Genomic DNA, 25770 nt, shown 5'->3' on the forward strand with positions numbered 1-25770 from the left:
TTTTGCTCTTGTTTGTTTGTTCAAAAAAAAAAAAAAATAAAAAAAAAAAAAAAAATAAAAAAAGGCCCTTGTCCTTATCTTTGTTGTACAGGTAGCAGTTGAAATTGTACTTACCTCTAGGGTCTTTCAGCGAACTTATCCCTGGTTATGGGTATGCACTTTGTTGTACGTCGCTCTGGATAAGAGCGTCTGCCAAATGCCAATAATGTAATGTAATGTAATGCAATGCAGGGTTAAGCCCCATAAGGCTGCCTGTAGGGTAGCATTCGATCTCAGCAAAAGTGAAGCTCATTGCAATGTTACATCTCACGCTTACAAAATGATTGCGTAATGAGCTGTAGCCTTTATAAATAAGATGTTCATTTCATGCAGACTGCGGCCGCACCAACACACTCTAGTCAGGCCGCATTTTGCGCGTATTTTTTTTTAAAGATATTTTTTAGGTCTTTTTCAGCTTTATTGGACAGTATATAGTATAGACAGAAAGAATGGGAGCGAGAGAGAGGGGAAGACATGCAACAAATGTAGGACTCGAACCGCCGACGTCGCGGCTCGCAATGAGCATGCTCTACAGGCTGCGCCACCGAGACACCCCGGCATTTTGCGCATATTTACATAAATCTGGCCCTATATACAGGTGCATCTATGCTACTATGCTCAAACATATAAGAACACTATATACTTTTATTTCAATACATCCTCTCTCATGTTTCATGTTTTTTATGAATTAATTTTCTTAAAACTGTAGGTGTCAGAATTATTGGCACCCAGTGGCGGCTGGTAGAAATGGGCTTACAGGGCTAACACCTCAAACCCACCAGAAAGCGCAAGCACACAGAGGTATCAAGGATACCAATAATTCTGAAGCCCACTGTAGTTTTCTCATGTTTGAACACAACATTTAGATTATAAGCTTTGTTTTTTATTATATGCAGCCTTTTTTCTTCATTTTTATTAATAATTCTGGAGCCCATTGTATCCTCTTAAATTTGCAGACAGCCTCAAAATTCTTAGTTGTCATTTTATTTTCTAACACACTCCTTTGTAGAAATAAAAGAACAATAAAGTACTATCAATGTACTGTTTCATAATATCTTCTGCTGTTTGAAAGTTTCTGCCTACATGGTACAGTAAGCAACATCTAAGAGGCCCATTATAAATCATTCCCAATCTGCAACCCTTAGAATGGAATAGATTAGGATAGATAAACTTTATTGTCCATCAAATATAAAATAAAATGGAAACTTTCCTTCAGCTCAATGCTCATTACAGATAACACAATACGCTGGTTAAAAGCAGGACAGCAGACATTAGACAACCATAGACAGCCATCCTTCAAATAACATTTCCTGGTCACTATCAGCTATATCCTCAGGTCCAAGTCTCTGGTTTGTCCGTTATTGAGGACGGTGATCGCAGAGGGGGCAAACAACGTTTTGTAGGTGTTTTTACTCCCCCTTGGGACCCTTAGTCTCCTTCCAGAGGGCAGAATTGAAGAGTGCACTGGATGGGAACAGTCATCCACAATTTTAAGGGCTTTCCTTTTCATGACGAGACTGTATAGATGTAGCAGTGGTTCTTGCTTAATACTAGTTATTTTATTGGCTTGGTTTATTATTTGTGACCATTTTTACTTGTTGGCACAGTCAAATTTCCATACCAAGTCATTTCAAGGTCATTACACTCTCAATGAGACATCTATATATGGAGACCAATATAGGGGCAGCCATATTACAGTTCTGAAGTCTCCTGAGAAGGAAGAGCAACTGTCTGTATGCTTGTAATCCCACAGAAGAAATACAGAAAGAATTAGCGGCAACCACTTCTCAACTAAACAATATCATAAACAAAAAGACCCAGTTCCTAATACAAAGACTTAGACATGACAATTTTGAACACTATAACAAATCATGTAAATATCTTGCAAACCAACTCAAGCAAAATAAAGACAAATCTCTCATCTCAGTGACAAAGAACTCAGCAGGGGAACCCGTGACCACACCCACTGAGATTAACAATACATTCTGGGAATTTTACAGCTAATTAAATACCAAGGATCAGGAACCAAATTTAGTAGATACCCACTCCTTTCTTTTGTAGAGCTACCTCGACTTGACAAAAAACTAGCAATTGAAATAGATGCACCTCTAACACTGGATTAATTCTATAAAGCACTTAACCAGATGCCTAACAATAAAGCACCAGGACCTGATGGTTTCTCACCACTCTTCTTCAGAATGACAGTTGATATCAGTTGATAAACCTAAAAAATACCACCGCACATGAACACAGCCCTCCTCTCAGTACTACTGAAGCCTGATAAAGACCCAACCCTATGTTCCAGCTACCGCCCCCTATCACTCATCAACACCGATCTCAAAATTATCAGTAAAGCACTAGCCACCTGAATTGACATGGTTATCCCATCACTAATCCATCCAGATCAAACCGGATTAATCAAAGGAAGACACTCTTCAAACAATATGCGTAGACTTCAAATTTAATTCATACATCAAATCAAAATAAAACTAAAACAATATTCACTTCACTAGATGCAGAAAAGGCATTTGACAGAGTAAATTGGACATTCCTGTTTAAAACACTCTACAAATTTGGCTTTGGAGAATCCTTTATTCACTGGATAAAAATATTATATAATTCACCAATGGCCACAGTTTCTACTAATGGACTAACATCACAGAGTTTCACACTGCACAGAGGGACCAGGCAAGGATGCCCACTCTCACCAGCTTTATTTGCCTTGGTCATTGAACCACTAGCCGCTGCAATACGTAAAAACGATAAAATAAAGGGAATCCATAACCCCACACCACACACCACAAAATCAGCCTTTATGCAGACGACATATTGCTCTACCTACAAGACCCATCAAACTCCCTGCATGAGGTCATCAGTCTCATTCATTCATTCTCTCAAATATCCGACTATGCTATAAATTGGACAAAATCTACTATTTTACCCATAAATAGTGTCGACTGGAATGCAACATCTCCCCTCCACTAGCAATACTAAATATCTGGGTATAAATATTTACACCAAGCTGTCAGAGTTGTTCCTCCTTAATTTCATTCCAATAATAAATACAATTGAAGATGATTTAAACTATTGGACAAACTTACCTCTACCTCTAATTGGCAGAATAGCAACTGTAAAAATGACCATACTACCAAAAATAAACTACCTTTTCAGAATGATTACAACCCAGCCCACCTCAAAATGGTTTAATTCATTAAACTCCATCACAACTAAATTCTATTGGAAAAATAAAACGCCCCGGATCAAACTTTCTACCTCACAGAAACTCAAAACTCAAAGAGGACTGGAAGCCCCAAACTTTTATCAATACTATTTGGCAAATCAGCTAAACTACATCACAAACTGGATTCCCAACCAACAGGACAACCCATGGATATAAATAGAACAATCAGAATGTAAAGAATGATATTCATCCCTGCTAATACCTCTCCCCACCTGGATCTCTCCATTTCTCTCGGGGATACCACACTCTCGCCATAACCCAGTGCAAGGAACCTCGGCGTGGTGATAGACAGCAGACTGTCCCTTTCCGAGAACATTGTGGCAGTGACCCGGTCATGCAGGTTCTTCCTATACAACATACGGAGAATCCGCCCCTTTCTCACCCCCAACTTGACCCAGCTCCTGGTCCAAGTGATGGTTCTGTCCCGCCTGGACTACTGCAATTCCCTCTTGGCTGGCCTCCCAGCGTCCGCCATCAGAGCCCTCCAACTTATCCAGAATGCAGCAGCTCATCTGGTCTTCAACCTTCCCAAATACTCACACGTCACCCCCCTGCTTACTTCCCTCCACTGGCTGCCTGTCATGGCTCGCATCAAATTCAAAACATTGGTGCTAGTCTTCCAAGCATTTAAGGGGTCTTCCCCAGCTTACCTCCAAAAAATCATCAGACCCTACACCCCTGCCAGACCTCTTCGTTCAGCCTCCACAGGCCACTTGGCACCCCCCCCCTCTCCGAACCTCCACCTCACACTCACGACTACTGTCTGTTCTGGTTCCACGGTGGTGGAACGAACTCCCCGTTGAGGTCAGAACTATAGAATCTCTCCCCACCTTCAAGGGCAAACTGAAGGCGCACCTCTTCAAGCAGCACGTCTCCCCATCCCTCCCTACCTCCCTGTGAACCTTAATTGTTGTCTTTGTGATTTACGTAGTGTTTTGGTATTTTTAGTTGGCTAGGTAAGCAGTATTTGGATAGTTAAGTTTGGTCACTTTTGCTTTGTTGTTTGTTTGTTTATTTGTTGATTAAAAAAAATAAAAAAATAAAAAATAAATAGGCCCTGGTCCTTATCTTTGTTGTACAGGTAGCAATTGAAATTGTACTTCCATCTAGGGTCTTTCAGTGCACTTACCCCTGGTTATGGGTATGCACTTTGTTGTACGTCGCTCTGGATAAGAGCGTCTGCGAAATGCCAATAATGTAATGTAATGTAAAGAAATTTCCATCTCCAATCTACCATTCCTCTGTGCCTCTATAAAACACCACAACTGCTTCAAAAACACTGTCATTTCAACAACTCTGAATGCCTGGTGGAAAATTAACAAAATCTTTAAATTCACAATGACCCCATGCAAATACACACCAATATGACACAATCCTGACTTCTTGCTTAACGAAACACCACTTTCCTTTACCTCATGGAAACAAAAAGGTATCACACATCTTTCAGGATGGCACCTTCATCACTTTCCAGGATTTGGTCCATAAGTACAACATTGGGAAAGCGCAATATCGCAGTACTTGTAAAATTTAAATACTACTTACAACCACCTCCGCTAATGGATGAAATTAATCTCAAATTATCAAATTATACAAACTAATATCAACCACAGACCTAACAATATCCCTCTCCATCCAAGTCTGGGAAAAAGACTGCTACAATTCAGACTTCTGAACTCAAATCTGTAGGAACACCTTCACGATGACCACCAATACTAACCTCCAACTAATACAATATAAGGTAATTCACAGAACTCATATCACCCACCAAAAGATGTATAAAATGGGATTCATGGACTCAGACACTTGCACTCACTGCTCTTAGAATACCACAGATAATTACTTCCACTCGACCGGGCAGAGCCAGGTCACAGACAGTGGTCTGTGACAGACCAAGTCACAGACCAAATATCTCTCACCAAATAAAAATACCAAGCCTATACTCATTGCCCTATCGCTAAGAAAACCATCCTCTTAAAGTGGAAAACAAGACACAAAATAAACATAACACAATGGTTAAATCTTCTCAAAGAACACATATCCATGGAACTAATCTCACACCAGCACCAAAGTTCACACTTGGCAAACATTTGGGGTCCTTTCATAAAATCATTATATTTGCCTGTGACTAATCCCCCAACCCCACCCTAACCAACATATACTCACATACTCCAGAAACACACTCCATGCAATACCATATCCCAATCCAGCCCATCCATAATCATGCATATTTTCCTTTTACTGTTCTTTTTATTTTTGTATTTAAGAATGTATTATTCATATTCACCATGTTGTCTTTTTATTTTATTTTATCCCCATCTTTATTTTTATTATTATTCCTTTTTTTCTCTTCTCTCCCTTTTTCCATACTATCCATTCAAGGCTCCAATCAATAATCCTGCCAATCCACCCACTTGTCCACCTGTCTATCTGTTCTTTTTATGTTTTCATTTCATTTCTTGTCTAGCTCTTTGACTTTGTGTTTGTCCCTCTGCCTGAAAGCTATGTTCTTTAAATTAAGACAATGTTTTAATTCTTTATTGATCCATGATTTATTGTTGGAAATATTCTGGAGTCCACACAGAACACGTAATCGCTTATTGTGTCCATTAGCCTATCACAGTCATCGTCATGGAAGAACGCATAACACTTGAAAAATTAGGAGAACATTTAAAGTGCTTGATTACATCTTATGTCCTGTTAATCTTGGTGATAGTGATGCCATCAAGTTGCAAGCTGCGACTTCAGAAATTCAGTGGGATGGAAAAGAAGGAACTCTACTGCAGAGTAGTTTTATAGGCACACTGCGATTTAAGCTGGTGAATACTGAAAGAGGTAAATGTATTTATTCTATAATTCATTTGCGTCATGAAGGTGCTCAACTGCTCAGCAAAATAAAAACTTGGCTTTCAGGCTCATCCACTGATTTGGAGTTAGTGCTTGGGTGTACCTTTTTATGCACACCTAAATTTGGTGGATTTATGCTCGTCGAAGGTAACTTATTTATTGCCATATCAACCCTATCCCCAGTAATGAGTATCATGCTGTGCTATGTTTTATCGCTATGTTTAGCACCGCTAAAGTAACAGACCAGGGTTTGATTCTCGGTCTTGCCAAGGACGGGGTCCTCAGCGATCAGTGATAATTGGATTAGATAGGGTACAATTGGCTAGCAAATTGGGAGAAAATTAGTAAAAATGAGAAACACAATAAAAATACACTTAATATATCTCTGGGAGCAAAAAAAGTTCAGACTGGGTAGTATTAATATCAGGTCTTTATTATGCGATTCGTTTAACAACTGCCATGTATTTGGATTGGTCAGGCTTCAGAAGTGAGAAGACTGATTTTAAAACCATGAAGTCCCTATCAGGTTTAAGTTTAAAAACAAACAAACACCATAGCCATATATACAAGGTGGGCATGTGCAAGATGGGTAATGGATGAATAGGAGGGAATACAAGGTGTGTGTGTGGGGGGGGCGCTTAGTACATGTAGCATTTGGAGTAGGGCTGAGAGCCCACGTTGGCACCAGCCTGATTGGGGGGGTAGGTCACCACCTCATCCAGGTGGGACAGGGGCACAGTGTCCTCCTCGTTGACATAGCGATCAAACTCGGCCTTTAGGCTTGGCCGCTGATTGTCTTGGAAGGCCAGTGAGATGAGGGCCTCAGGCTCGCAGACAAACTTGTACACGTAGCGTTCACCTGCCACCTACCAAGATACAGCATTTTACTGCTCTGTATTCAAACACTCGGTTACAGACACAAAACTGCTGAACGTTTTTATATATCTGCATTCACTGAATACTACAGCAATTTCTTTTGTTTGCAAGATGACATTCATCTACACTGTCCAGTCCCAAGAGTGTCATATGGCACTGAAATGTAACTACTTTAAAATCCCAAGAGTTTTAATAGGGACTTTATACCTTTTCAACCAATCAAAATTACTGATATACTATTGTTTTGAGCCCCTAAAAAAAAAAAACTCAACCAAAGCAAAAAACCCTTGTGATTTTGGTGGGGCCAATTCATGTTGGGCTGGGTTTAAATTAAAAATGTGAAGAAGGCGTAAGACATGCACACACTGTTCTGCCGTACCTTCTGCATGATACCCTTCTCATAGTAGTAGCGCAGAGAGCGGCTCAGCTTGTCATAGTTCATGGCGGGGCGGTTCTTCTGCATCCCCCACAGCCGAGCAACCTGACAGATGGAATGAGAGGAGGCTGTAAAAACCCTGTTCCTGATCTTGGGCCCGGTCGAGCCACAATAAATGATCCGCACAGCTGTTGGGCCCTTGAGCAAGGCCCTTAACCCCACATTGCTCCCCGGGCGCTGCACTGTGGCTGCCCACTGCTCCTAAGTAACTAGGATGGGTCAAATGCAGAGGACAAATTAACCCACAGGGTTCAATAAAGTATATGTTATCTTATCTTATCTTCTGCTCCTGATACTGCACTTCAGCCAACATGATTTAATCCATGATTTAATTCATGATTTAATCCATGATTTAATTCATGATTTAATCCATGATTTAATTCATGATTTAATCCATGATTTAATCCATGATTTAATCCATGATTTAATCCATGATTTAATCCATTCAATCCATTCAGTGGATATTTGGAATTCGGTTTTGAACATGCAAACATTCATGGAGATTCCATAGACCTCTGCCTAAATGACTAAAATGAACTAAAATCCTATTTCTGTGTATGGAAGTTTTTTGACTGGCCAGTGTTTTTGGCCCAACATGTAAAGCCCAATTTCTCATAAGAAACCCACAATGGCATCTTGTTTTTCTTTTATTCATGAATTTCATGCAATTTCCCGCTATTTCATCTGAACAAGTGGCTCAAGAACAAGTGGTCATCTTGGTGCATGAATGGTGCAGTATCATCCTCTTCAAGATTATGCCAAGTTTCTAATATATTGTACGTTTGAACACTGATTCCTGGACCAAAGTTGTAGTCCAAACTGTTGGACGATGCATGAACTTGCAATAAGAGTATTCACCACTAGAGGTCCGCATTGATTTTTCAAACAATCTTTGTGCTGATATTTATAAGTGCAGTAAAATGGCCCCAACATGTGCTCACTGTTCCTCTTTTTGTAACCATTTACCACTTAAAAACAACCAGAATCCCACATTTTGTGAAATGAAGAAAAGGTGGTGAACAAAGATGACAAGTTTGTTTTGTCAAGCATATAAAAAATGATTTCCTCAAATTTTATAGCCTTAACCTCCACACAAACCTCCAGAAACCTTGTGTCCTAGTACCAGAGGATGATCACACCAACACAAATAAAATCCCATAAACACTTCTCAAGTGAGAAATAAAGTTGATCTGTTCTGAGACATGTTCCTCGGCATACATTGAGTGTTCTGTTAAACAATAGTTAGTTGTGACAGGCGACTAATCTCTCATGTAAAATGCTGTATGGTAGTATCATAGATGTTTCTGCTTGTCCCTCAAGCAGTTTTCATAAAGAGAATTAAAAGCAGGAATTAAAAGCTTAATTTGTGTCGGCACCCGTGGCTATGGAATGAAATTCAGGGGTTGGGGTGGGGGGGGTGGTTGGGTGTAAAGCAGGGTAAGAGTAGTAATTGGGGAGGGATGCATATCTGAGTGATGGTGTGGACCTCTTTTAGAGAAACATATCTCCATGTATGTTATAAACAGTTGTAAATAATGCATGGACCGTAATGGAAGCTCTTTGTGTTTTGGATCAGTGCAGAAAGCCTAGGGGAAGAGATGGGGAGGGGGGGGTTTACTTCTGTTGCAAGCCTTTTCATGTTCATGGTTATGCTTGAAACTGTAACACTTGCAGGCTCTGAAGGAGTGATACTGATTCTGTGTCGCAGGTATAAACTCAGTGAGACCTGTACTTGTAATGCAAATATTTAATCTGCAACCATGTGGGAGCAACTAAATGCATAAAAGCATGCAGACGTGGTCAAGAGGTATAGACCAAACGTTAGAATGCGGAAGAAATGTGATCTAAATTACTTTGACCGTGGAATGATTATTGGTGCCAGACAGGGTGGTTTGAATATCTCAGAAACTGCTGATATCTTAGGATTTCAAAACAGAGTTTGCAGAGAATGGTGTGAAAAACAAAAAACATTGAGAGAGCACCAGTTCCCACGGGTAAAAAATAATTTATAATGAGAGAGGTCAGAGGAGAAGGGCCAGACTGGTCGAAGCTTACAGGAAGGTGACAGTAACGCAAATATCCACACATTACAACAGTGATATGCAGAAGAGCATCTCTGAACATGCAACGCGTCAACTCTAAGTAGATAGGCTACAGCAGCAGAAGACTAATAAGTAAAAAAATAAGTAGAATAAATACAGAATAAAGTGCTCACTGAATGTATTTCAATGGCCAATGATAATGGTTATACAACTGGGCTGCGATGCAGGTTAGAATGCTGGCAGATACACTTTTGCTGTTCTCAGAAGCAAGGTACTTAAGTTCCTGTGGCTTCAAGTAATATTCATTTGTATAAAGGGATGAGAAATAGTATTAGCAAAGTATGTCTTTGTGGAACCTGCTATGCAAGAAATATTATATCATATTTATATGTCATATTTATATTCAAAGCTAAATTAAAAAGTGAAAAGAAATCAAAATGGACCTAGAAGGGGATTCAATCAAAAGCACTTTTGAAGGGGCAGTTCACCCAAAAAAGGAATTATGTTCCAGGAAGTATGTTTTCATTCCCAGAATACTATCCATCCATCCAGATAGTTTTGCTGAGATGTGATGAATTGTCTAGATTTCATGACTTTTTTAGATGCAGTTCACCGTAATATATAATGGACACATAAAGACTGCTCTTTGTTCAAATTAACATTTGAAAAACTTAACAGAATTAACAGTCTCTCAAAAAACAACAAAACTCAGAAATGCAGATCCAGAAGTATTTATTCTATTGCTGAGACTCACCAACTCTGTCCGCTTTTGGTTGAACCAAACCAGAATTTTGGGACATTTCTGGAAATTTCTGCTTGCACGGACACTGGTGTGTTCCGGCAATATTTTGCAAGGTATTTTACGAACCTGTATATGGAGCCAAGAAGGTAAGTATTTTGCTACTGAATGTGTCCGGTTGCAGTAGCTGCCACTCTTTCTACTACTTAAAAAAAAATCTTTATCGGGATTAATCTACATAAAGGTTTCTGTTCCAACAAAGTTAACCGAAAAATTGCATTTTGCGTTGTCTCCTGTCATTGCAGTATGACATAGAACCTAATGTGAAATTATATATCAACACTCTGGTCATTGTTGCAGCATGTTTTGCTTTAATGCTATAAAACATTATTTGAGAAACTTCTTGCTTGTGAAAAAAAGTTTAGTACTATGCAGTACCATAATGCATGACTGAATGCCAGGAGGTACGCTTGAGCCAGAGATAACAACACATATCAACAGAAGCTTCCACCCCAGTCTGGGAAGCAAAGGTTCAGGGTCACACCAAAATGTATTGGATTTTTCAGTCTTTTTTAATGACCCTTAATGTTTGTTGATTGAATCTGAAAAATATGAAATCTAGTTTGATTTAATTGCAAGTTCTTAAACTGGCTAAGTGTATATGATTTAATCACGAGGTTGTATCTATCACAGATTTCATAGAGGGTAGGGCTTCAGTAAGGCCTGTGGTAAGTGCTGTTTGGGGCTATTTCATCGAGCTGAACAGCACACAGTGGGGAATAAGAAAGCTACGCCTGAGTCCAACAGGAAAACGGGAAGACTGACCCACCTCCTCCGGCTCAATGAGTTTGAACTCCATTCCACGGCCAGTCCAGGCAATGAAATGAATATTGGCAGGGTCATCTAGTAGAGCCACCAAGAACTGCCAAAGCTGCAGGGATCCACGGCGCTGGTAGGGGGCGCCCTCACGAAACACACTGCCAGCTTCCGGCTTCATCTCACCTGCTCAGAAAGAGCGAGATTAGAAACTACTGGGAACCTAGTCTTACCCTTACCCAAGCCTTATCCTCTGGGCTTCTCTGTAATGGCCTTATCCAGCCAACCCTAATTAAATGGGAATGGTTACAGAAGAAAGAAGTACACAACAGGTGACATGAGTCAATGGGTGTTCTCTGTTGGTCAGCCTGTCCATAAGCGTACTGGGTCTCTGGCCATCAAAACACACACCAGTTTGACCGGAGTAACAGCCCAGGTTTCAGAGCTTCTTTCCAGCTCCTTGTGTATATGCGAAACTGGAATGTGAGCTCTGCGAGATATACAATATAAAATCAACACAAGCTCCTAGAGTATAAGGCGAATGCAGGAATCATGAGGCCATAGAGTGTAGTGCAGAGTGTGCAAAAAGTGTAAATCGCTCTCATGTCTCTCTGTGTCTCCATGACTCGTGCCTGGAGAATGAAGCAGCAAGACTGTGATTGAGGAAAATTACCAATTATGCTCAGGCTGCTGCAATTTATTTTTTTCTGACAGAATCTGATATTGACTGGATTGGATATTGACACTGGCTTTTTTGTGTTGTGGAGGTATCTGTTATAGACCATCATATTTTGGATTTTTCTAAATGGGAATGTAGAGGAAGTGCTACTGTACTATTGGTCAGCCAAGCTTGTTTGGCTAATTGATGCAATCAACAGTGGCTTTAACTAAACCATAACCAGGGCATCTATCCTATAAAACCCTCTACTTCCTGAGCAAAATATGTTGTGCAATGTAAGACATTAACTTGTAGAATTGAAGTCTTTAAGAGTTGCCGTGCTTACCTTCAAATTTATCTGGAACAACTCTGGAGTCATTCTCAAAGGGATAACCTTGAGGCAAAAAAGAAGGACAGGGTAAGAGAACAAAATAACATTTGCCTGCTTGTTTATTTTACAGGGAGGCCAGTTGTAATGGCACCTGTGTGTTGAATGCACTGGGCTTTTTCTTACGTTGTAAGCTTATTACTTCTGGCAAAGAAAAAAAATATTTGAAGAAGAATGCAAATAAACCATTGCAGATTTCAGGTGCAAACTTTGCACTTGGGAGACTATCATTTTAATGTTCATTTTCTTAATGGGTTGGATTTTGGAGTCATTCAGTTAAGGTAGCATATTCTGGTGCACAAATGAGCACCATGGTTTCGTAACAAATCTGGACCGTGCCAGTGGCAACTGTGACAGGTAGTTCCATAGCGTCATGTTGGTGATTCTGTTGCCCAAGGCGGTTCAGTCGGTTAGAGGTCCGCATTTCATTGCTGTCTAGCAACCCCCACTGATCGATTGGGTGCCTGTTGACTGCAGCCAAAAATTCTAAAATTCCAACTGAACTTCATACAAGCTTGACTGTGGGCTGTTGTGTGAAAAGACCCAGGCTGGTGATACCATTTGTTTCAGAGGAAAGCTGCCTTCACTCTCCCAAATCGGCAGTGGAGAACTCATACGAACATGGCTACAAATAGTTAATTGGACATGCAAATTATGGTGAACATATTCAGCCCCACATTGCAGAACAAATTTACAACAAAAATAAGGCTGTATTAGTCAACAATGACCAGTCATGTGAACTTTGGACTTCGGACAGACTTTGCAAGTCTCTTCTCCAGGCCTCATTCTGAGAGGACCACATCGGCAGCAGGACCTGGATTAAATAGACACTCTGGTGTAGTAGGACAGGATGAAAGCAGCAGACTGCGTTTCTTCCTCCGGGAAAGACACTCCACTGTTCCAACTTCCAGTAGTAGCATTAACTTTAGCTTTTTTATGAAAATGAAATGTCTTTTACATGTTTAATGACGTTTTAATAAAAAAAGCTGTTTTTGGCAGGTGGGGCTCAGTTTGCTGGAAGGACACAAGGCAATCCAAGGACCTACTTACTGGTTAAGTAGGCACACACCTGGACCGCATGATAAATTAGACCAGGTTATTAAATGTGTGTTCTTTCCCGCAGTAGGTGTCTGAGACCGAGGAACCACGAATGAAAGAGCTGTGGTGTGGAAGAGATGAGGCCGAAAGCCACCGAAGTGACAAGCGACAGAGTGAAAGCTGCAAAGTGAAAGTTACAGTTTTATTTGCCTTTGTTATTTTAGTTTTTTGTGTTGACCCCACTCCCGTGACGGTGTTGGACAAATACCTTTTTGTTTGTTTATAAGTTCTGTCTATAAAATCTCTCTCCCCTCCTCTACCTGTGTGATAAATAAAATGCCTGTTGAAACTGACATTCGCTCTACCTCCTTATGTCCATCTCTTCTGTCGGCCAAGGGGTGTGTCACGGCATGTGACAATCAACCACACAAATCTCCTAAATGCTTCAAGGACAAAGCCTACATTTTTCAAATTATCATACTATGCATTTACAGTTATTTTAGTCTATGGGTGTGCAGGCTTGGTCTCAATGGTGCTGTGTATGATTGCACAAGGTTAGCTATCGCAGCTCCTGCTAGGCTCCTCCAGCACTCATAGACCTTACAAAAATAGTGTCCACTTCATTCAGTATAGCACTGCTGACTCTTCCCCCCCCCAGCTGTGAGAGGAAAACTTGGCCCTATAAGGCCAGGGTTAGGTCAGCTGCAGGGTTCAAAACACATCCCATGCAGGCTGCTCCACTCAGCAAACAATAGAATCAGCCACTCAGCTAAAGACCAAGCACTTCAGCCAAGGGAAGTAATTACACTTTTATTACTTCTCAAGGAGTGGTAGGCCTGTGGCAGACATTGTCATGCAAGCACACGTTAGATTCTTCCCCTCCATTTTCCTGCAGAAACCAACTGATAGGTATCAGTTGTGTCACCAGAGTTACAATATTACTGTAATGGGTTGGTCTTGTGTGGCCCATGTTGGTGTATTGAACTCTGATATAGATATACTTGTACACAAACACAGGTTCCTATAATATGAAGCTGCTACAGGAGTCCTGGGCCATTTGCGAACAGACAGTAGAGTGCAGTACAAAGTGGGCGAAAGGTAGAAATCCCTCAACTTTATCTGTGACACACCCCTGGGGAATGAAGCAGTTTAGTCATAACCAAATTCTAAACTCCAACTGGAGTTCTATGGTGCTCTATAGATGATATGATTGCTAGTTGGGCTTTCCAAACCTGAGAAGTTTTCTTTGGCTCGACGGCACAGTGCATACTTGCATTGCTTTGATATTTTGTATCGGTTGCCATGAAGCAGAGTAAGTAAGAACAGTAGCTGTGTTTCACAAGCAATTCTTGGTTTCAGTTTTCATAAAATATTAAATCATGAATCAGGGCCAGTGAGGTGTATGATGAACAAAATGTACTGTGAATTCAGATCCCCAGTTGTTTTGCTCTTTCAGCTAGCACTGAATAAATGTCAAAATAATGACATTCTGATAGCATTACTGTGACACTGCAGTCCTTTAATAATATTGCTACAACATCAACTTTTTCAGCATGCAGCCACACGTGTATCTCTGAATGCATGTTGTTTATCAAACAGCCAGCTGATAAGAGTATCAGATTTATTCGGAACTTAGTGTCTCTGTTAACATACCACTTTTCTTTCAGGCTTTCACATTCCATTCATCACCAAACTGAACAATGCAAAATATAGCACTCCCCCCAAGCATCAAAACAAAAAGAATTTTACTTGAAAGAAATTGAGGTCATAGTTTTATCAGCTCTAAAGCAGGATATGCCAGTTTCAGCACCGTGAGGCTTCTCTTTTTGGCTGTTTGTCGTGCACGCCCGCAGGAATATTTGAGCCACAATGGGTGGAGACCACTCCATTCACTGAAAATTGAACGAGCTGTGTGAGGTTGGCATTTGCTTTGCGGCCGTATTGCGTTTCTCTGCAGTGTGTTTGACCCATGGGATGAGGAGCAGCCCTGAGCTCCAGCCCTGCTTCTCTGTGCAGCTCAGTCCCCACCCCCCTTCCCCCGCCCTGGGCCCTCCTCCTCCTTGTTGTTGTGCAGCCGGATAATGGCTCGGGTTACCGTTACCGCACTCATTTTTCCATTATGAGTTCATCCACCAGCAGAAGAGGAAGGCGCCACTGCAACCTGACACCCAGGGGCGCTCCGTCGGGATTCTAGTCTTTCCAGTGCCCTCCATTTTCTCAATGAAATTCCTCTGCCTCCTTTTCAGAGCAGGGAGCATATGGGTATGAGGGGGGAGGAGTGGGCAGCGGTGTGCCAAAAAACACAATCAAGACCTCTGCAGAGTGTCAGAGAGTTCAAAGAAAGAGAAAGAAAGGGAGGGGAACAACACACATGGCCTTTAGCCCTGAATGCAGAGAAAAACTATCTGGACATCTATGGCCATGGATCAAATCACAAGAAGTTGTTTTGGAACTGTTTCAGTTGAAAAAACCTGAAGTGTAGCAAAATAAACACCAAATGTATGTAACGTTGTATACTAACCAAAGTTAATATGCATTGTCTTGTTATTTAGCTACGCCTACAACATTGTTTCTCACTCTCTTGCTCTGCCCCACCCTGTTTAAAATCCTAAAATAAACTGCCCTGACCTCCGTTTGAAATGTTTGCATATCTAACATAGTAATTTGCATTAATTAACCTGAAATAATGTTTGCTATGAACACCATCATGTCAGTCTAAAACCAACCAGCTTTAAGTATTTAAGGCATGAAGAGCAGCAATATAGAGGCTATACCACAAGATACAGCCCACTCATTAGTAGTTAGAATCAAAAGGCGAGATTACAGTTTGCAAAGAAGTACAGAGATGAGCCACAAAAGTTCCAGAACAAAGTTTTATGGAGTTATGAGACCAAGATTAACCTCTACCAAAGTGATGGAAAGGCCAAAGTGTGGAGAAAGAAGGGATCTGCTCATGATCCAAAACATACAAGCTCATCTGTGAAGCATGGTGGAGGAAGTGTCATGGCTTGGGCTTGCATGGCTGCTTCTGGAGTCAGCTGAATAATCTTAATTGATGATGTAACTCATGATGGGAGCAGCAGGAGTCCACAAAGTCTACAAAAACATTGTCTGCCAACCTGCAGAGAAATGTGTCCAAACTAATTGGGAGGAACTTCAACATACAGCAAGACAATGAACAAAAACACACTGCCAACACAACAAAGGACTTCATTAGGGAGAAAAAGTGGAAAGTTTAAGATTGGCCAAGTCAATCACCAGACCTTACCTCAACTGCATTTCACCTCCTGAAGAGGAGATTGAAGGGAAAACCCCCCCGAAACAAACAACAACTGAAAGAGGCTGCAGTAAAAGCCTGGAAAAGCATCACAAAAGAAGAATGCAACAGTTTGGTGATGTCAGTGGGTCACAGGCTTGATGAAGTCATTGCAAGCAAGGGATATGCTACCATATATTAAGTTATTTATTTACTTTAATTTACTTAAATACTCTGTTCCAATACTTTTGCTCACCTAGAAAGTGGGTGTTCTGATACAAAAGGTGCTATGTTCTAAGTAGTTTAACACAGCTAGATCTAAATACCAGGAAATACAAGCTGAAATTCAGAACTAGTGTTTATCTTTTTCACTCAACCTCAAATGTATTCAGTCTATTGTAAAAACAAAGGAATTGGCCTTGCTGTTCCAATACTTTTGGAGGAGACTGTATAGCATTTGCAACAAAGCTCTTACCTTTATATATAAGGGTGAAGAAGAAGAGACATAGTTCTGTTTGCTTTCATCAATTTGGAGTGTTTTGCGATTCTAAGCCAAGTCACACTGTGCTGATCCATTTGCTTTCTTGTTTTGCTGTGTTATACTGTATTGTGTGATCCTGAATCCATGTCAAACCCTGTTATGACTCACCTGGCTCATAGGTGTAGTCGGTAGGCTCCTGCTTGACCATCATGTTGGCAGGGGGGTACCTCTGTGGGGGGGCCCTGGCCATGTGGGTAGCCCGCTCATACAAGGGGTCCAAGTACTCCTGCTTGAAGCTTTGCTGCAGATAGGGTATGCAGGGGTCAGACAGTTGGCGATGGTAACCCCCTCCCCCTTCTCCCCGTCCTCCTCCTCCTCCACCTCCACCGGGAGCAGGGTGTGTTCGTTGCAGGGCCTGGCCCGGAAGAGGGTACTGGGGACACATCTCTGGTGAAGGCTGCGGGTATCTGGAGCTGGGGAAACAGCAGGGGACGCAGTGTCAGAGGAGAACTTCCCATTATCTTCAGCTTTAGCTAAAGCTAAATACATCCCTCAGTTTTTACAGAGAGGCCTGACCTACCAGCACAGTGTGACTCACAGGATATTTCAGTGATATGGCAGAAAAGGCTGCCATGGGGTGTTGAATATACAGACCAAATGATCAAATGTTACAGGGAGACTTCATTAGTTTTATTGCATTGAAACATAGGTGAATAAAAGCAACCAAAGATAAAGCTCCAAAATTCATTGAGCAAAACTTGCCCTATGCTGCCTTGCCTTGCTAGTGTCCCAGCTGTTGAAGATCATCCTCCGCATTAAGCAGAGATCAACTGCTTCAGTGTTAAAACAGAAAGATGCTCAGGTCTTGAAAAACGAATGGCTGGCAGTTCATAAACATAGCTTTATGCTTGTGTCTGGTTGTGTGTGTATGTGTGTGTGTGCATGTCCATTTGTTGTTGGGGGGCAGGATACCTGTGGTCCATGGGATAACTGTGACTAGGGAGTGGCTGTGAGACAGGTGGGTTCATATATGCTGAGTCAAGCCGGGCGTCCAAGGAAGGTTTGGGAGAGTAGTGCTGCATAGGAGACAGGGGCGTCCTAGGGCTGGAGGTCTTTGAGCCTGCAACTCTCTTCTGCTCATAGGCACTGTGATGAGGGAGGAGGGCACAAGGTAAATGCACGTGGACACCAGAAACCCCTCAGATATTAGTGAAAATAAGTACGTTTTGAGCCTTGACTTAAACGTAGAGAGATTCAGTAAGTAAATCGTTCCACAAGAGAGGGGCTTGATCAGAAAAGGCTCTACTGCCTACAGTACATCTACCCACTCTCAGAACAATGAGAAGTCCTGCACTTTGGGCAGAGTTTGTGGAGGAATGTAAGGGAGGTACAATCCTCCACAAACACTTTGTTCCCAAAGTGCAGGACTTCTCATTGTTCCAGAAAGATTTTCGAGTTAGTTTATGACAATAAGATGATCGATAGTACCAAAGGCTGCACTTAGGTCTTGAAGCACAAGTAAGGAGATACAGCCATTGTCAGAGGAGAGGATTGGATCATTAGGCACTTTGAGAAGAACAGTTTCAGTGCTGTCCAGATTGGAATTCTTGAGGATAGGCTTGATAAGTGCTACTTTGAAGGAATGGGGTCCAGATGTTAGGGAAGCATTGATAAGATTAAGCAATGGTATACCAAATGCAGGAAGCAGCTGTTTTAAGAATCCTGTTGGTAATGGGTCTAGCAGAGAGGTGGAGTTTTTAAATGAATTAATTAAGGAACAGAATTTTGGGAATTTTGATATGTCTTTAGGCATATGGCTAGCCTAAAATAACTCCACTTTATTTGAGACTGGAGCGGCTATACTGGGGCCAGAGGCAGAGGAAAGATTTTGTATTGTCTCTTATCTTTAAGATTTTAGTGTCAAAAAAGTTCAAGTCAGCTGACGCACGACAATTTGTTAGTCTAGTGACCGTGTGAAGCAGGTATCTGAGACTGTTCCTCTATTAGGGTAGAAAAATATGAAGACCTGGCAGCTGTGAGGGCATGCTTGTAGCTTGTGAGACTTTCTTTCCATGCAAGGAAGAAAACCTGTAGTCTCGTTGAATGCCATTTTCTTTCCAGTTTCCGCAAAGCTTGTTTGAGAGCACGTATGATCATTATACCATGGGGCACTTTTTTGAGGAGGAGATTCTCTTCTTTTTAAGGGGTGCAACAGCATATATATGATGCTACTATTGTTAAATGAAATGATGATACCCAGACGTTTTTTGAAGACCTGCCTAGGATTGGGCTGCTATGACCTTATGTGGCCTCACCTGGCATAAAGGCACTGCTCCCCATTTGGGTAGGTGAAGGTCTGCTTGTGGCTACAGGACTGGCTAGGGTCAGCGCCAGGGCTCTGGGGCTCTTGCTTGATCTTCACTGAGGGGCTGTGGAATGCAACCGCTGGGGAAGGAAGAGATGCACACCGTCACATGCAAAAATTGGGCCGGGCCCTTTACAGAATTTCCAGCCAAGAAGAATCAACTCTCATATATTTTCTACCAAAGACAATGCCAACTCTTCCCTGTTGCATAACCTAAGAAGTAAAAAAAACTCTGAATGCAGAGTTTCAACTTTTGTTCAACGATTGTTGTGTGTAGTGCACCGGTATCCTTTTCTTTACCTTCGAAGGAGAATAATTTATGGCCTAGTGAAGAATACTGCACCTCTGGGATGTCCATTCTTTGTGAAATTAGAGAATTGGAGAGGGGGCGATAATGTTTGGGCAGACATTCTGTTAAGCATTTCCCAGACACTATATATATATATAAATATACTTGATGCCAAAACCTGCCTGCAAATGTTTCTCGAGATATCATGCCAGTGCACCAAGGTTTAGAGAAGATCAGGATTGCGACATGGTAGGGGCATTGTTTATTATCTTACAGCATACGACACAGGATGTTTTTACATGCCTGACAGGGTAAACAGCCACAGCTGTTCGCTTACTGCCTGGGAGGGCTGCATTTACATTTTGACTGCTCTGGGCGCGATCTGACGGGACAGGCACTGCTGAAATGTGAGCCCAGTAATTATATGCGATAGAAAAAAACAGGGGAATAAAACCTATCCCGCAGCGATACTGTGGCAGCATGTCTGTCTCTTCTCAGGAAGCTGAGCATCCCTGGGAGGAGCAGTGTTTTTTTTTTTTTTTTTTTATGGTAGGGGGTTTGCTTTTTTCCCCGTTTTCTTCCGCTCTCCCATGTCGGAGACGGAGGGGTTAGGAGAGGAAGCATTGGCTTAGGCACCAGATTAAAAGGATTAGAAGACATTTAAAAAGATTGTTTTGTAGAAAAGTACACTTAACACAGTTAGTGATGCATGTTCTTTTAACCCCTTAAGTATCACCCCTTTCCTTGACAAAAGCTTGAAAATGACATAACCAAAATAAAATGGTTACTATTTCTGAACCCTTTTGACTACAGGCATAATCCTGGTCTGTTCTGAAAGGTAACCCTTTGGTTTTTGCTGTCCAAATTGCTACTGAATAGTACAAAAAAAAAGTAACATAAGCTCAAACCCAGTTAAAGTGGAAGGTACAGATAATTGTAGCTGTGGCTGGTGCATTTACAAACACATTTGAGCCAAGTCACAACACTGGGCAAACCCCCCTTTCAAATTTGAGGACAATATGGTGTCTCGGTGGCGCAGCCTGTAGAGCACTGACCGCATGCTCATTGCGAGCCGCGACGTCGGTGGTTCGAATCCAACTGTCCGACATTTGTCGCATGTCTTCCCCTCTCTCTTGCTCCCATTCTTCCTGTCTCTCTATACTATATACTGTCCAATAAAGCTGAAAAAGGCCTAAAAAAAATTTTTTGGACAATATCCACAAAAAAAAGAACATTCTGCATTGTTTTTTCTAATCTACAGTTTTTTCTAATATGCGGTTTTCCAAAAGGAGACTCTACAAGGACACATGGAAACTAAATTATATGTTTTGGGTCTTATGAGGTGTAGTGTAATGACACTGTATTTTGTGTACGCACTGTGTGCACGCACTGTGTATGCACTTCCCCCTGCCTGTCACTCTCCCCCTGTCACCCTCTTCTCTGTCTCAACCTCCTTGCAGCTATCCTCAGACAGAAACAGGTCGAGAAGATCATACAAAAAAGTACAATAATCACAATAATACAATCTTGTATACTCAAATATTCATTAAGGTCAATTGATTGAAGTTTTTCTCAAATACCCAACCCCCATCTACAAGTCAAACACATTCCATAATTTCACATGCCATTTATAATTGAATTCTTATTTATAAGCATACTGAATAAGAACAAAATATTTAGAGAATGTATTTAGATGCTCACCGATATGAAATGGGGCCACATCACTGAAAATGCCCTCTATTGTGGAGTCAATGGCGTTTTCACTGTCTTCCTCAAAAATATTAACTCAGATGAGGTTTCCTTGGGACTCCTCCCTAGGAAGTCCTCTATTTAGGCATAGGCGTCGCAAAATAATCTTTCTTGCCATAAATTCAAGAACTGTTTTTTTTCCCGAAGCACAACAGTCTCAGTACCATACCACTAGCCTGTTCTAGGCTGAGCTGTTATATGGACAAAATCACCAATACTGGTCAGAAACGCTCGTACTTGGGCACATCGTGTTCGAGAGAGCCTATACAAAACATAGATAATACCACTTCTATGTACAAGCACTTTTGTAGAAGTATACAATGGACATCCTATGAATATTTCTCAGAGTTAGCACATTTTTAGAAAGAGAAACTATTCTGCATTTGGTCTACTGGATCCTTGTCATGAAAAGGGCACTGATTACCTTATTTCTTGTAGTATGTGGATTGCCAAAATACAGAGAAGGCGAGATCCCCCCACACTTGTTTTACCAACAATGTGTTACAGAATAAGCAACTGTTACTAAAGCAATGGCATGTTAAAATAGGTTATACAGGTAGAACTGTGAGTTTTAGGTTTCAAACGGTATATCCTCTTACCATAGTGATTTAAAATTGCACCCTGAAAAAAGGAATGAATGCAAAAAAACCCTCAGGTGACACTTAAGGGGTTAACTACTGGCACTGACACATTACAACTGTGTAGTGATAGTCCATAATTGTATGTGAATCAATGTGTGAACACAGTGTTAATTCAAGTCCTTACTGAACTCATATGTACTCTGTAAGAGTTAATTTAACAGTGAACATTACATTACATTACATTATTGGCATTTGACAAAAGGTCTTATCCAGAGTGACATACAGTTGATTAGACTAAGCAGGAGACAATCCACCCTTGGAGCAATGCAGGGTTAAGGGCCTTGCTCAAGGGCCCATCGGCTGTGCGGATCTTGCTGTAACTACACCGGGATTAGAGCCACCGACCTTGGGTGTCCCAGTCATGTACCTTAACCACTACGCTACAGGCCGCCCAGGTAACATATTATTAAACTGAATATTCAGGATAGGGAAACAGAGAATTGCTTGGAATGCAAAAGGAACTTCATAAGTTGTGTTCTCACATCATAACATTTAGCATGAAAACTACCACTGGCCTGCTTTCACATCAAAAAAGCATGAGCTGGCAGGCTGAGGGACAGTGAATCGCCCAGTGATTCAAATTTTAGGTAATGAATAGATTACTTTAATTAGATTACATCATGTTCCCTCTTTCAGAATAAGTATTGATTAAAAAATAAAAAGATGCCAAAAATGGCTTGTTGGTTTAATGACAAGAGCAGGGTAGAATTGTGAAAGATGGAAAAATTTGGACGGAAAAAGCATGTCTCATAACATATTAATCAATTTTACACCATTTTAAAAGGCAGTCAAATCAGACTGAATTAAACTGCCAAAAGTGCCATACATCTTTTAGGGAAAATGCACCAATCTAGTGAGAAAAAACAATAGACTTTAAACATAACCTGTTCACAGCCCGGTACTGGACCTGTAAATGGTTTTCAGATCTTTCCTCTGGTTCCCATCTCATCTTTCTATCTGGTCTATTTCTGACCATTGCTTCCAGTTTATGGTTTCTTTAACATGCATTCCACTGGGTTTTTTTCCCCATACCATACCATACTCTTTCCAACATACTGTATGTGCTATGAGCATGCAAAAAAAAAGCACACAGAATCGGATACTTTCATATCTAATTCAAGCCGCATTCATATGTGGAAATTAATCTGATAGGAATCTGATATCTACTAATGTGACAGTCATGTAAACACATAGATCATAATTTCATTGTGATTCACACATCATTAAAAATTCAATGTTCTTTTCCCCATTTGAATGACATGTGCACAACTCCGCTGGTGACAGTCAAAAGAGATGTTCATTGAAGATGCTTTGGAAAATAGCTTGAATTTGTCTTTGCAGCCATTGCAGATGGTGATATACTGTAGCTGTGCCTGAGTAGTTCCTCATCAGCAAACATGCTGAACTGTCTCTGCCACACGCAGGTTGTTTCAAGTGCAAACAGTGTTAACACATGTATCGGATATGGGTTACTTTTAAAAGTCGGAACTGGGTATCAAGACCTGCGGCGTAAATGCATCTCTTCCCCTAAATGTGCATTCTTATGAACTGAAAGACTGATTGGGAAATGAGCAGAAGGAGCCCACATGACAAAGAGGAAGCTCAGCACAAATAGGGCAGGAAGTTGCATATGTAAATAGTTTGGTTGAGGAAGGGACTAAGAGGTGAAAGGTGATGGTCATGGTTGAGTGATTAAGGAAATGGAGGGTCAATACATTCAGTACGTATACCCTGTCAACACCAACTGTGAACGAATCCACACTGCCCCCCCCCCCCTTTCACCATACTAAGACAAAGCCTGTCCTCTGGTCAAATGCAGGCCCATTCAGATGAAGATGGCCACCCATTCTGCCCAGTTAAGAGTGTCCAAACCCATCATAACTACATCTGTCCTCGACCGTAACAAGGATGGGGGATGGGGAGGGTTGGGAGGATAAGGGCAGTGATGGTTTCCCATAATACTTATAAAGTCAATGTGTAAGTTTTCTGCATTCATTGCAACTCAAGACAGCTCTATGCTGATAAGGACATCTTATGGACTGGTAGCCATGAAGTAAAGAAAAAGGAAAGTTACCTTAATTGCCTTATATAAAACATGTTACGTATCACTTATCAGCGCATAAAAACCAATTAGTCAATAGGAGTATTCCTCTGTCAAATAACCACCTGGCTCTTCTGTCAGTTACAAGCACACTGTTTGTTCTTGGTGCAGTGCAGCTGTTTGATAACAGCCTGGCCAGGATTCATATCTCAGCATGATGAAGAATCATATCTCTACACAATGAGGAATCTGGCCAGCTGAACAGTGCTCATGCCCAGTGCTCAGTGTGTCAACGTCAGTTCCTGAGAGCCAGCAGCATTTGGTGGACAGTGTGCACTCACAACCCTCTGCACAAAACATGCTCCCTAATACTGTGTGACGCATCAAGTGTTGATAAGCATGGTGCTCATTATGTCATCATATCAAATCTTTGTGCTCATGGGAGTTGCACACACTGAAGTCTCCAGTCAGTCAGTGGGCCTTCCCATGGGAACCATATCTCATGATATAGTAGTCAAGGAGGTAGACAGTGAAATGCAGCTGGCCATCCCCTGACCAATTCATTCCAGCTGTGAGACATCGATGAAACAACAGGCACGCCAATTATGTCACAAAGGCTTTAAAGGGGCTAAAATAGGATTAGAAATCGGTGGCCAGTAGCGTAGTGGTTAAGGTACATGGCTGGGACCCACAAGGTCGGTGGTTCGATCCCAGGTGTAGCCACAATAAGAGCCGCACAGCCGTTGGGCCCTTGAGCAAGGCCCTTAACCCTGCATTGCTCCAGGGGAGGATTGTCTCCTACTTAGTCTCATCAACTGCACGTCGCTCTGGATAAGAGCGTCTGCCAAATGCCATTAATACAATGTATTGATTTCTAGGATACCTAACAACCCCCAGACAGCCCAGGACAACTGTCATCTCTAGCCACACAATTCCTTTCTGCAATAAAGAAAATAATTATATGTTTAGCCAATCAGCAAGAACGTTAATGCTGACCAGCAAAATGTTTTAACAAAATGGCTACCCGGATCCTCTTAGCAAGTCGCTCTTCCACCCCTGTTCCATGCAGATGGCACTCAGGATCCAAAAGAATCATGAGTAAATGCATCAAGTGATCAGATGCTCAGAGGCCTTGTTCAGTTCTTGTTTTACAGTACATTTCCCTGCATATGCCTGCCCAAAGCCACAGACCTCAGAGTCAGCTGGAGGCCAGCTGCATGCTGGGTTTATGCAGGGGGTATGGAGCTAGTTGCATGATACATGTGACAAAAGTGGAGTGTTTTCCATTGCAAGGCTTGGAGTTTCACTTCTCTTTTTCTGGGACAAGGAATTTCCAAATGTGCAATGGCAGCCTTGGCAGTTCTGCTTTTCTCAATGGCAAGTGGTTTCCTTTTCTCATTTGGTAACACTTAGCCTGTTCCAGCTTTGTTTATTCCCCCAGTTTTGCAAACAAGTGGCTTCACCTGCAGCACGCCCAACTTTTCATGATCTTTCCCAAACAGAGTATATAGGGTATAGAGCCAGCAGTGGTGCATGACGCAAAGTTTAATCATAGGAAGCAACACAGTAATGCAAGTCAGTGGGGCAGTTGATTGATGAGATGAAGTGAGTAACAGGGTAGCCGCTATGGACTGCTTTATCCTGCAGAGAATACTTCAGGGGCTGAACAAACAAATTCAAGAGTAAATTACCAAAATCCGAACACAATCCCACCTCATACACCACTATGAGAAGTTAAGTACAGTATGTAATGAATGAAAATGGAAAATTGTGTTACTCCGTGGAGTTAAAGTGGTTTAAGTTTCCACACCATTATATATGTTTCTGACAT

The 25770-nt window shown here is 41.5% G+C and overlaps 1 protein-coding gene across 4 annotated transcripts in view; it reads right to left on the reverse strand.

Annotated features, from left to right (window-relative positions):
* Positions 1 to 6536: 6536 nt before the first annotated feature.
* etv4 (ETS variant transcription factor 4) overlaps positions 6537 to 25770 on the reverse strand; it is a 37744-nt gene continuing 18510 nt past the window's right edge. For 3 of the 4 annotated variants that reach the window (XM_061231144.1, XM_061231141.1, XM_061231142.1), the window contains 7 exons: positions 19170 to 19299; positions 17827 to 18000; positions 17023 to 17327; positions 12038 to 12085; positions 11047 to 11219; positions 7380 to 7481; positions 6537 to 6990 (listed from right to left, as the gene is read on the reverse strand). In XM_061231144.1, the coding sequence (XP_061087128.1) occupies positions 6763 to 6990; positions 7380 to 7481; positions 11047 to 11219; positions 12038 to 12085; positions 17023 to 17327; positions 17827 to 18000; positions 19170 to 19299 (1160 nt within the window). In that variant the 3' untranslated portion in view covers positions 6537 to 6762. Of the gene's footprint in view, positions 6991 to 7379; positions 7482 to 11046; positions 11220 to 12037; positions 12086 to 17022; positions 17328 to 17826; positions 18001 to 19169; positions 19300 to 21209; positions 21310 to 25770 lie in introns of those variants that run through there. The other variant, XM_061231145.1, reaches the window with a different exon arrangement.

This window comes from Conger conger, chromosome 2 (genome assembly GCF_963514075.1).
Source record: "Conger conger chromosome 2, fConCon1.1, whole genome shotgun sequence".
NCBI classification, from domain to species: Eukaryota; Metazoa; Chordata; class Actinopteri; order Anguilliformes; family Congridae; genus Conger; species Conger conger.